At 44.0% G+C, this 12,890-nt stretch overlaps 1 protein-coding gene across 2 annotated transcripts in view; it reads left to right on the top strand.

The window, feature by feature from the left end:
• LOC132824791 (dedicator of cytokinesis protein 2-like) overlaps window positions 1-12,890 on the top strand; it is a 1,235,709-nt gene that overhangs the window by 226,159 nt on the left and 996,660 nt on the right. For both annotated transcript variants that reach the window (XM_060839646.1, XM_060839560.1), the window contains exon 13: window positions 2,599-2,724. In XM_060839646.1, coding sequence (XP_060695629.1) covers window positions 2,599-2,724 — 126 coding nt within the window. The remainder of the gene's footprint in view (window positions 1-2,598; window positions 2,725-12,890) is intronic.

Here is a 12,890-nt window from a genome sequence, read left to right as displayed (position 1 = left end):
GGGCAACCTTTTCACGCAGAGGGTGGTGCATGTACGGAATGAGCTGGCAGAGGAAATGGTGGAGACTGGTACAATTACAGCATTCAAAAGGCATCTGGATGGGTATATGAATAGGAAGGGCTGAGAGGGATATGGGCCAAGTGCTGGCAAAAGGACCTACATTAGGCATGGACGAGTTGGACCAAAGGGTCAGTTTCCATGCTGGACATCACTCTGACTTTACCACCAGAACTCCAGCAGAAACTCGAGCAGTGGTGCAGGATTGAAACTCCCACACACAAAAAAAAATGAAAAAACTGCTGGACATCTGAAACCAAAACAGAAATTGCTGGAAAATCTCAGCAGCTCTGGCAACATCTGTAGAGAGAAAGCAGAGTTAATGTTTCGGGTCCAGTGACTCCTCTTCAGAACTGGAACTCCCATCCTTTCTCCGGAAATAACGATCAAAATCATCCAATGCATTGATTTCACCTTTCCAAAAAAAAAGTCCTGTTTCTATGTGTTAAAGCCTTTGACCACTCCTTCAAATAATCCTCTGTCTTTGCTCCACCCTCTTCTGTCAATTCAAGGGTTGAACATGCCTTGTCGCTGCTCCATTATTCAATTAGATCATGGCTGATATTCAGCTCAACTCAGTTCAGTTGTATTAGCTCTATAATCCCCTTAGCTCACAAAATTCAATTGAGTGAACTCTTGGAAGCTTCAAATATCTCTTGATATAACTTTCTAGGATCGGTGGGGGGGATGTGAGGACAGAGGGTTTAAAGTTTTTACTTACGTTTCGAAACATAGGGCTATCCTTCTCAAATATTTCCCTTTTGTAGTGCCACTTCAGGGCTAGAAAATTGCTACAACCCCTCAGTGACTAGTGGCGGAGGGAGAACTGAAGCCGTAAGACAGCAGGAGGTATCAGTCATTGTTGCCTTGGTGTACATGACTTCAAAACTTTGAATTGTGGCCCCTGTTAGGGTCCTGACCCCACCACCATTTTGTGAAGTGTTGACATTGGACATAGGAACAGAGGCTTCAGGAGCAGGCCATTTGGCCCATCAAGCCTGTTCCGCCATTCTGGAAATTCACGGCTGATCCTGTTGTGATGATGCTGCTCATTTAACAAGGTTATTGCTGTGTCATAGAGATGTACAGTATGGAAACAGACCCTTCAGTCCAACCCATCCATGCCGACCGGATGTCGCAACCCGATCAAATCAACCTGCCAGCATCCGGTCCATATCCCTCCAAACCCTTCCTATTCATATAGCCATCCAAATGCCTCTTAAATGTTATAATTGTACCAGCTTCCACCACTCCCTCTGGCAGCTCATTCCATACACGTACCACCCTCTGTGTGAAAAAGTTGCCTCTTAGGTCCCTTTTGTATCTTTCCCCTCTCACCCTAAACCTATGATCTCTAGTTCTGGACTCACCCACCCCAGGGAAAAGACTTTATCTATTTATCCTATCCATGCCTCTCTTAATGTTGTAAAACTCTATAAGGTCACCCCTCAGCCTCCGACGCTGTAGGGAAAACAACCCCAGCCTGTTCAAATTCTCCAACCCTGGCAAAATCCTTGTGAATCTTTTCTGAACCGTTTCAAGTTTCACAACATTTTTCCGATAGGAAGGAGACCAGAATTGCTCACAATATTCCAACAGTAGCCTAACCAATGTCCTGTACAGCTGCAACATGACCTCCCAACTCCTGTACTCAATACTCTGACCAATAAAGGAAAGCATACCAATGCTTTCTTCACTATCCTATCTACCTGCAACTCCACTTTCGAGGAGCTATGAACAAGATCTCTTTGTTCAGCAACACTCCTTGGCTTGTTTTTTTTAGAGAGGTCATAAAAGCAGCGATTCGGAAATACATGGCTAGGATGGATTTTAGGGCCAATGTGATAATAGCTAGCAAATATTTCCTGAGGCAAAAGGCTTTCAAGTTTTACCAAAAAAAATTTGTACAATGAAAGGGGCATGGCCTGTTCTTCCAGCTCAACCTTTCTCTGGTTTGGTATGGTTTGGTTTTAACAGTCTAGCTGTTCACTGAAAAGCAGTCAGTTCAGTTTGGCATTGATGGTCCAGGAAACAGCCACATGGAAGAGGTGTTCCGTGCTGAATCTCTCTGCCATTTCTCTCTCTCTCTCTCTCTCTCTCTCTCTCTCTCTCTCCCCCCTATAAGATCCTGTGTTTGATTTTAACTTTTGTGTCAAAGAGTATTTATGGGGAAGTATTTGGAACAGCATCATGAAGTTGGGATAATCTGTTGCATTTTCGTGTCGGTAAAGTTGTTCTATATTTTGTTCTCTTTTGCTAGTGTTTCATTTGGTAATCTTGTAAATAAACTCTGTTTTATTTAAAACAATGTTGTTTGACAAGCTGTATCTCTCCTGGAATATCCACTGTACAACTGCTTAAAATAACTAGCAAAGTAAGGGTCTGGGCTACTTTCTTGGAATGTTTGGAGGGGGTCTGGCCTGGTCCATAACACTGTTGTGGTTTCAGTGCCACTTTCCTGTCTGGCCCGCACTTGGCAGGGAGAAACATTGTGTATGGAATGACACACAAGTGGGATTTTCACCTTTGCCTTTCTCATAGGTCTCTGGGTCTCCATGAAGTTGCTATCGGGGGATCTGAAACAGATTCGAAAGAACCACCCTCACCTGGTGGACAGAAACACTGTGGTGGCAAGGAAAATGGGGTTTCCCGAGATCATCATGCCAGGTCTGTCAGTGTTAATTGTTCTGAACACAAATAATCACTTACACCAATGAATGGCACTTTCAATCTTTTTTATGCTGTGGGAAATGAATATCTTATCTATGCCCTGATATTTTCAGTCAGTGCTAACTTCAGATTGTGTGAGTCCTCTTAGACAGGGACCCCTAAAATCACACCCGACTGTGAGTATTGGTCACTATTAAGTGAATTGATGTCAGAGTAATAGAATCATGTGCTGCAGAGGGAGGCCATTTTGACTCTTGGTCTCACACTGGCTTATGCGGAGAGTTTTAAATTAACAGACTTACATGGATCAATGCTTGCGTCTCTCCTCTTCATAGTCTATGTCAATGGTTTGGATGTGGGGTGGGAACTGTAATATTTGCAAATTTTCAGATGATTCAAAGTCAGGTCAGAATGTGAATTGTGAGGAGGATGAAAAGAAGCTTCAAATGGGATTTTGCGACTCTGCGAGGTGGAATATAATGTGTGAAGTAATGTGGTAGGAGCAACAAAGGTGCAAGGTATTCCTCAAGTGGTAAGAGATTGGGAAGTGTTGACTTTTTTTATCTCCATTGCATCAGGGCATCACTGGGAGGTTAAGGTGAGGGTGATAGGCCGAAGAGGGGGTGGTGGAGGTACGAAGGTAAACTGGCCAAAAATATAAAGGAGGATAGTAAAAGGTTTTTTAGGTATGTGAAAGGGAAAAAAATGGTTAAGACTAAAATTGGGCCCTTGAAGACAGAAACAGGGGAATATATTACGGGGAACAAAGAAATGGCAGAAGAATTGAATTGGTACTTCAGATCTGTGTTCACTGGGGAAGACACAAGCAATCTCCCTGAGGTAACAGTGGCTGAAGGACCTGAACTGAAGGGAATTTATATTTTCCAGGAATTGGTGTTGGAGAGTCTGTTAGATCTGAAGGTTGATAAGTCCCCGGGGCCTGATGGTCTACATCCCAGGATACTGAAGGAGGTGGCTCGAGAAATCGTGGATGCGTTGGTGATTATTTTCCAGAGTTCGATAGATTCGGGATCAGTTCCTGCGGATTGGAGGGTGGCTAATGTTATACCACTTTTTAAGAAAGGTGGGAGAGAGAAAGCAGGAAATTATAGACCAGTTAGTCTGACCTCAGTGGTGGGAAAGATGCTGGAGTCTATTGTAAAGGATGGAATTACGACACATCTGGAAATAGTAATAGGATAGGTCAGAGTCAGCATGGATTTATGAAGGGGAAATCATGCTTGACTAATCTTCTGGAATTTTTTGAGGATGTAACTTTGAAGATGGACGAGGGAGATCCAGTAGATGTAGTGTACCTGGACTTTCAGAAAGCTTTTGATAAAGTCCCACACAGGAGGTTAGTGAGTAAACTTAGGGCACATGGTATTGGGGGCAAAGTACTAACTTGGATTGAAAGTTGATTGCTGATAGGAAACAAAGAGTAGTGATAAACGGCTCCATTTCGGAATGGCAGGCAGTGACCAGTGGGGTATCGCAGGGATCAGTACTGGGACCGCAGCTTTTTACAATATATGTTAATGATATAGAAGATGGTATTAGTAATAACATTAGCAAATTTGCTGATGATACTAAGCTGGGTGTCAGGGTGAAATGTGAGGAGGATGTTAGGAGATTACAGGGTGACCTGGACAGGTTAGGTGAGTGGTCAGATGCATGGCAGATGCAGTATAATGTGGATAAATGTATAGTTATCCACTATGGTGGCAAGAACAGGAAGGCAGATTACTATCTAAATGGAATCAATTTAGGTAAAGGAGCAGTACAGAGAGATCTGGGTGTTCTTGTACACCAGTCAATGAAGGTAAGCTTGCAGGTACAGCAGGTAGTGAAGAAGGCTAATAGTATGCTGGCCTTCATAACAAGAGGGATTGAGTATAGAAGCAAAGAGGTTCTTCTGCAGCTGTACAGGGCCCTGATGAGACCGCACCTGGATTACTGTGTGCAGTTCTGGTCTCCAAATTTGAGAAAAGACATTCTGGCTATTGAGGGAGTGTAGCGTAGGTTCACGAGGTCAATTCCTGGAATGGTGGGATTACCTTACAGTGAAAGACTGGAGCGACTGGGCTTGTATACCCTTGTGTTTACAAGACTGAGAGGGGATCTGATTGAGACATATAAGATTATGAAAGGATTGGACACTCTGGAGGCAGGAAACATGTTTCCGCTGATGGGTGAGTGCCGAACCAGAGGACACAGCTTAGAAATACGGGGTAGACCATTTAGGACAGAGATGAGGAGAAACTTCTTCATCCAGAGAGTGGTGGCTGTGTGGAATGCTCTTCCCCAGAGGGCAGTGGAGGCCCAGTCTCTGGATTCAGTTAAGAAAGAGTTGGATAGAGCTCTCAAGGATAGTGGAATGAAGGGTTATGGAGATTAGGTAAGAACAGGATACTGATTAAGGATGATCAGCCATGATCATATTGAATGGTGGTGCAGGCTCGAAGGGCAGAATGGCCTACTCCTGCACCTATTATCTATTGAATAAAATTGCAACGTTCCTAGAGGGATATTCAGGGACAATGCAGAAAGTATGTTTCTTCTGCCTGTGGGTCTAGAATCAAGGACAGACAGTCCCAGAATAAAAGACAAGTCATTTAAGACTGAAGTGAAGAGGAATATCTTCATTCAGAGGGTGTAGTATCCATGGAATTGTCAACCCAGAGGCCTGTGAATGCTCAGTGACCAAGTAGGCCTCAGATAGCGATCATTCGATTCATAGTTATGGATGACATCAAAGGGTTTGAAGAAAATGCAGGACTAGGATAACAAGTTAGAAGAGCGACTGTGATCTAGAGTGGCTGAGCAGATTCGAAGAGATCCTGCTCCTAAAACTGACCGGCAGAGAAAGACCAGATGGTTCAGCAAGCATGACAACCAAGGCATCGTGAATAGATCAATTAAAATCGATGTCAAAACAACCTTTTTTTATACAGAATCTTTATGTAACACAGCACAACTCGGGAGGCCACTTCTAGAATATTGTATTCAATTCTGGTCTCCCTGCTATAGGAAGGATGTTGTGAAACTTGAAAGAGTTCAGAAAAGGTTTAGAAGAATGTTGCTGGGGTTGGAGGGTTTGAGCTAAAGGGAGAGACTAAATTGGTCAAAACTTTGAGAAAAGGAGTTGATGTGTAATGTTGCAGCTGTACAGGACATTGGTGAAGCCAAGTTTAGATTACTGCGTACAATTCTGGTCATCCTTATATCAAAACGTATTGGTAAACTTGAGAGGGTGCAGAAAAGACTGACAAGGATGTTGCCAGAGTTTGAGGGTTTGAGCTACAGGGAGAGATGAATAGGCTGGGACATTTTTCCTTGCAGTGTTGGAGGCTGAGGGGTGACCTTATAGGGGTTTATAAAATTATGAGGAGCATGGATAGGGTAAATAGCCAAAGTGGAGACAGTGAGGTCTGCAGATGCTGGAGATCCGAGCTGAGAATGTGTTGCTGGAAAAGCACAGCAGGTCAGGCAGCATCCGGAATTCCTGATGAAGGGCTCCAGCCCGAAACATCGATTTTCCTGCTTCTTGGATGCTGCCTGACCTACTATGCTTTTCCAGCACTGCACTCTCAATTCTAAATAGCCGAAGTCTTTTTCCCAGGGTAGAGAAGTCCAAAACCAGAGGGGAGAGGTTTTGGGTGAGAGGAGAATTATTTAAAAGGGACCTAAGGGGCAATTTTTTCACGCAGAGGGTGGTGTGTGGAATGAGCTGCCAGAGGAAGTGATGGAGGCTGGTGCAATTACAACATTTAAAAGGCATCTGGATGGATTTATGAATAGGAAGGGTTTAGAGGGATATGGGCCAAATGCTGGCAAATGGGACAAGACTAATTGAGTATTTCTGGTCGGCATGGGCGAGTTGGTCCAAAGGGTCTGTTTCTGTGCTGTACATCTCTGATTCTATTGTTCATGAACTTTCAGTTTTGTCCTACTCGCTCCTCTGCTGTAGAGGTAATGGTAATGTTCTGGAACCTGCATTTCAATCCCACTGTAATGAATGGTAACATTTGAAACCAGTAAAATGAACAAGACTCAGACTAGACTCGAAACATTAACCCTGTTTTTCTCTCCACAAATACTACCAGACCTGATGAGTTTCTCCAGCTTTCTCTGTGCTTGTTTCAGATTTGCAGCAACTACAGTATTATACTTTCATTGTAGCTATGATGATTGCTATAAAATGTGCCGTAAAATGCTGTTCTTACCTGATTTGGCCCAGGTGGGATTTCCGACCCCAGCAACTTGGTTGACCACTAACTTGGTAATTAGAATTATAGAATCCCCACACTGCAGACAGAGTCCATTCAGTCATCAAGTCTACATTGACCCTCCGAAGAGCATCCTACCGAGACAAATGTGTGGTTAATCCAACTAGCCTGCTCATCCCTGGACACTTAGGGGAATTTAGCATGGCCAATACACCTAACCTGGGACTGTGGGAGGAAACCGGAGCACCCAGAGAAAACGCACGCAGACTCGGGGAGAATGTGCAAATTCCACACAGTCCCTGACACTGAGAGGCAGTAGTAGCCTTCATTCCTGATGAAGGGCTTTTGCCTGATACATCGATTTTCCTGCTCCTCAGATGCTGCCTGACCTGCTGTGCTTTTCCAGCACCACTCTAATCTAGACTCTGATCTCCAGCATCTGCAGTAATCACTTTTTCCACTGTGAGGCAGTAGTGCTAACCACTGTGGAATCCATTCGGGACAGGCAAAAAGTGCTGATCTGGCTAATGATGCCCCCCCCCCATCCCATGAATGAATGAAAACAAAAAGATTTCTGCATCCTCCCAATCATCATTTTCAACAATCTGCCCAATGTACAGTGACTGGAAAAGCTAGAGTTGTCCTCCTGAGAGTACGCGAGGTGGAAAGGAGATTTGACAGGCGTGTACAAAATTGTGAACCATTTTCCTGGAGTAAACAAGGAGAAGCTGTTTGAGTGTCAGTAACCAGAGGTTACATCTTAAGATAATAGCTGGCTGAGCCGGTGAGAAGGTTTCCTTCTTCAGAGAGTTATTGAGTCATTGAAATTGTGATCTGGAATGCACTACCTGAGAGATTAATGGAAGCAGATTCAACAACAATCCAAATGGAATTGGATCAATACTATGGTGAAAAACCCATGATCAAACTGAGGGAGAAACAGCAAGGGGCTAGCTCTACCAAACGGTTCACACAATGGGCCAAATGGCCTCCTTCAGTGCTATATTGCTAATTGAATCCATTTCAATCATGACTGTTCAACTTGTTTCCATGTTCTTTTGAAGAGCACAGTTCAGATCTTCATTCACTGCTGTTTAAAATTGCCCTTGCTTTGGTAACTTGCCAACTATTTGAAATCATTGTCCTCATCTCAGCAATCCTGTGACTGCTGGAAACACTTCCTCTTTGGTTTACTCCATAAATATGTTTCAACATTTTCAATGCCACTGTTAAGTCTCCCCGTAACCTCAGTGTCCCTACTCCCTACCCCTGAGCCCAGGAGGCCCTTGGTTTGAGTCCCACCTGCTCCAGTGGTGTGCAATAACTCCACAGATTTATTAAAAATAATTCAGTCATGTGGACCCCCTCTTGGCTGATACTACAGCAGAGTCTGAACAACTAGAGTTCGTGCCGTGCCGTGGGGTGACACAGTGTCTCAGTGGTTAGCACTGCAGCCTTACAGCACCAGGGTCCCAGGTTCAATTCCAGCTTTGGGTGACTGTCTGTGTGGAGATTGCACATTGTCCCCATGTCTGCGTGGGTTTCCTCCCACAGTCCAAAGCTGTGCAGGTCAGGTGAATTGGCCATTCTAAATTGTCCATAGTGTTAAGTGCTTTAGTCAGAGGGAAATGGGTCTGGGTGGGTTACTCTTTGGAGGGTCAGTGTGGACTGGTTAGGCCAAAGGCCTGTTTCCACACTGTAGGGAATCTAATCTAAAATATATCATGGTGTAACTAATCCACACCGATCATAATTCCAACCTAAACTCGTCCCACCATCCCGCACTTGGCTCATATCCCTCCAAACCTTTCCAATTCATGTAGTTATCCAAAAGTCTTTTAAATGTTGCACCTGTACCTGCACCAATCACTTCCTTTGGAAAATCATTCTGCACACAAACCACTCTCTGTGTAAAACGCTGCCTCTCATGTCCTTTCTAAAACTTTCTCCTTTCACCTTAAAATTATGCCTCCGGGTTTTGAGCTCCCCTACCCTGGAGAAAAGACCTTTGTTGTTCAGCTTATCTCTGCCCAGCATTATTTTGTAAACCTCTATAAAGTTACCCTCCGACGCTCCAGTGAAAAATGTCCCACTTTTCCTGGCTTCTCCTTATAACTAAAACCCTCTCTTGCCAGTAACATCCTTGTATATCTTTTCTGCACCTTCTCCAGTTGAATAAAACCTCTCCTGTAGTTGAGTGATCAGACAGTTTTCTAAAAGTGGCCTTACCAACATCGTGCACAAATGTAACATGACGTCCCAACTCCTACACTCCGTGAATAAAAAAAAAAGGATTGTGGGTGCTGGAAATCAGAAACAAAAACAGAAGTTGCTGGAAAATCTCAGCAGGTCTGGCAGTGTCTGTAGAGAGAAATCAGAGTTAACTTTTTGAGTCCAGTGGCCCTTCTTCAGAACCCTTATTTGGAAAAGTACAGTTTGATTAGAGATAGTCAGCATGGTTTTATGAGGGCCAGTTAGATTAGATTAGATTAGATTACTTACAGTGTGGAAACAGGCCCTTCGGCCCAACAAGTCCACACCGACCCGCCGAAGCGCAACCCACCCAGACCCATTCCCCTACATCTACCCCTTCACCTAACACTACGGGCAATTTAGCATGGCCAGTTCACCTAACCTGCACATCTTTGTGACTGTGGGGGGAAACCGGAGCACCCGGAGGAAACCCACACAGACACGGGGAGAATGTGCAAACTCCACACAGAGAGTCGCCTCAGGCGGGAATTGAACCCAGGTCTCTGGCGCTGTGAGACAGCAGTGCTAACATAATGCCTCACAAACCTTCTTGAATTCTTTGAGGATGTGATAAAAACAGTGATGAAGGTAGAGCAGTGGATGTGGTTGTTTAGCAAGGTGTTTGATAAAGTTTGCCATTGTAGGCACTTTCAGAAATTAAGGAGGCATGGGATACAGGGCAATCTGGCTGTCTATTTACAGAATTGGCTGGCCCAAAGAAGACAAAGGGTGGTGGTAGTTGAAAAGTTTTCAGCCTGGAGCTCATGACCAGTTGCGTTCCACAGGGATCGGTTCTGGGACCTCTGTTCCTTGTGAATTTTATAAAGACCAGGCTGAGAAAGTAGAACAGTGGATTAGTAAGTTTGCCAATGACGTGAAGTTTGGTGAAAATGTGGATAGTGTGGAGAGCTGTTGTAAGTTGTACCAGGACATTGACAGGGTGCAGAGCTGGGCTGAGAAGTGGCAGATGGAGTTCAACCTGGAAAAATGTGAAGTGATTCTTTTTGGAAGGTAGAATTTGCACACAGATTACAGGGTTAAAGGCAGAATTCTTGGAAGTGTGGAGGAACAGAGGGATTTTAGGGTCAATGTCCACAGATCCCTCAAAGTTCCCACCAAAACTGTTTGGATAAGAAGACATAGGGTGTGTTGGCTTTCATTAGCAGGGGAATTGAATTTAAGAGACGTGAGGTTATGCTGAAGCTCTACAGAGCTGGTTAGAGCATACTTGGAATATTGTGTTCAGTTCCAGTTGCCTCATTATAGGAATGATGTGGAGAGGGTGCAGGGGAGATTTATCAGGATGCTGCCTGGATTGGAGGGCATGACTTATGTCAAAAGATTGAAGGAGCTAGGGCATTTCTCATTGGAGTGAAGAAGGATGAGAGGTGAATTGATAGATGTGTATACGATGAGAGGGCAGGCATAGAATGGATAGCCAGGGACTTGCTCCCAGGGCGGAAATGGCTATCATGAGGCGGCATAATTTTAAGGTGATTAGAGGAAGGTTTAGGGGAGATGTCAGAGGTAGGTTCTTTACACAGAGAGTAGTGGGTGTGTGTGTGTGGAATACAATGTCAGTGGTGGTAATAGAGTTAAATACATTAGGGATATTTAAGCACTCTTGGATGGACACACAGATGATGCTAAAATACTATATTTGATACTTAGTTTGATTTTAGAGGAGGATAACAGGTTGGCACAACATTGAGGGCCAAAGGGCCTATGTTGTGCTATACTGTTCCATGTTCTATGTTAACTTCTATATTCAATGCCTTGCTTAGTAAATGGATCAAGTATTATGGGAAGAAGGCAGGAAAGTGGAGTTGAGAAACATACCACCCTGATCAAATTTTCGACCAGACTTGATGAGTTGAATGGCCTAATTTTGGTCTTATATCTTACGATCTTCTGTCTGTACGTTTGGTTTTGGGAAGCTATTTTCTGTGAGACTTTGCTTGGAAAGTGATCTGGGTTTCCTGATAAGTTGGATATAAATATAGGCTAGTCAAGTGGTTTGGGACAATGGAATTGTTGACCGTGAAGGAGACAACAGCAGAAATTAATGTTTAAGAAGGCACAGGACACTTGTTCTTTTGTTAGGCTGGAATACAAGAGCTGGGAAGTTATGTTAGAAGTAAATAAAACAGTAGCTAGATCTCAGTTATTGTACAGTTCTGATCATTACAAGAAGTGAGTGATCTTCCTTTGATACAGCTCAGAGGGGGTTTAAAATGGGCGCTGTCAGGAATGGAGACTCTTATCAATGAGGAAGCTTGCTTTGACGTGGGCTATTTTCAAACTGACATGGAGTTAGGCTATAGACCAACAATTGTCTCATTGAATGGCAGAAAGATTTTGAGGTTATTCCCCTTCAGAACCTCCAGCAAAATCTGGCAGCAGTAAGGGAGATCATCAAGCAGGGGAGGTCAAGCAATTACATGAGGACCTCCACAAGCAAGTAGCGTCAGTAAGGAAGGGGGCTGCAGCAGTTCAAAGTACCTACCCTTGGGGAAAAAAAGGGCATCTTTTGAGAAATGATGGCTGATGGGAAGAAAGAGCAGACAGGTAAAAGATGCATTAACCCTGAGTAAACCATAGGCTTTATTTCATGTAAACACTTCCTTGTTTGACCCTAATTTCTCTTCAGGATCATAATGACCTGATGCCAGTTGAGTGAAGAGTGAACTTTGGGTCCTTTATGTCTTCATATCTCATGTTACATTTCTGATGTAGTTGGCAGGATTCCCCAGCACAAGAATCAAGTCATAGCTGATGAGGTTGAAAGTTGCTTGGTTGCCATGGAAAAGGTGAAACTGGCCATGAGAGACGCTGAAGCTAAATTGGACTCATTAGAGACTTGGGTGTTGGTGGAGTTCACCAGACCTTCAGGCTAAATCCAGGCAGAGGCTTTCATGCACATTCCCTTGGTGCTCTGTTGGGAGGATGAGGTAATCCTGAGTGGATATTATTCTCACTGATGAGTGGGAAGCTGGACAGATTTTGTGAAAGACCGGATCACTCAATGATTTAGCAATTGAAGAGTGGATTGATGGTGCGTAATGGGTGATGGCATCTGGGCATGACAACATGAGTGAGTTGATGATGTTTGTGATGGGGCAAATGATTGGTCAACTCCCTGTTGGGAAATACAGGGAAGAGGTACAGAGGTTCAAGGAAGATCTTTGAGATATTAACAAAGTCTTTGGGGACAGGAGAAGCCTGACTCTTCTACAACAAATGTTTATGAGTTCAGGTAAGGTGGAGATTGTTTAATCATATCACCCTCCTACATCCCAATTGCGATTCCCCCAGGGACAGAATTTCCTTCCGATACAGTTCAAAGGAGAATTACATGGACGCTACCAGGAATGGTAACTTTCAGCAATAAGGAAACTTGCTTCGGCCTGGGCTATTTTCAAAGAGGCATGGAGTTAGGCCATGCATCAGCCATTGTTTCTGGGAATGAGACGCTTTGATTATGAGGATTGCTCGGAAAAGCTGAGTCTGCTTTCTGTGGAAAGGAGAAAGCTCAGAGGAGATTTGATATGAGGGGTCGGTCAGGGAGAAAATATGCTCAATCGTTAAGGGTCAAAGGCACGGTTTTAAAATGCTTTGCAGATGCAGCAAATGTGAAGTGAGTGAGTCGTCAGGACTAGTGTAGATGCATGAAGTTCAACC

The sequence above is a fragment of the Hemiscyllium ocellatum genome, chromosome 1 (genome assembly GCF_020745735.1).
Source record: "Hemiscyllium ocellatum isolate sHemOce1 chromosome 1, sHemOce1.pat.X.cur, whole genome shotgun sequence".
Taxonomy (NCBI): domain Eukaryota; kingdom Metazoa; phylum Chordata; class Chondrichthyes; order Orectolobiformes; family Hemiscylliidae; genus Hemiscyllium; species Hemiscyllium ocellatum.
Note: the sequence above shows the minus strand (reverse complement) of the source record. Positions and strands in the feature narration are given on the sequence as shown.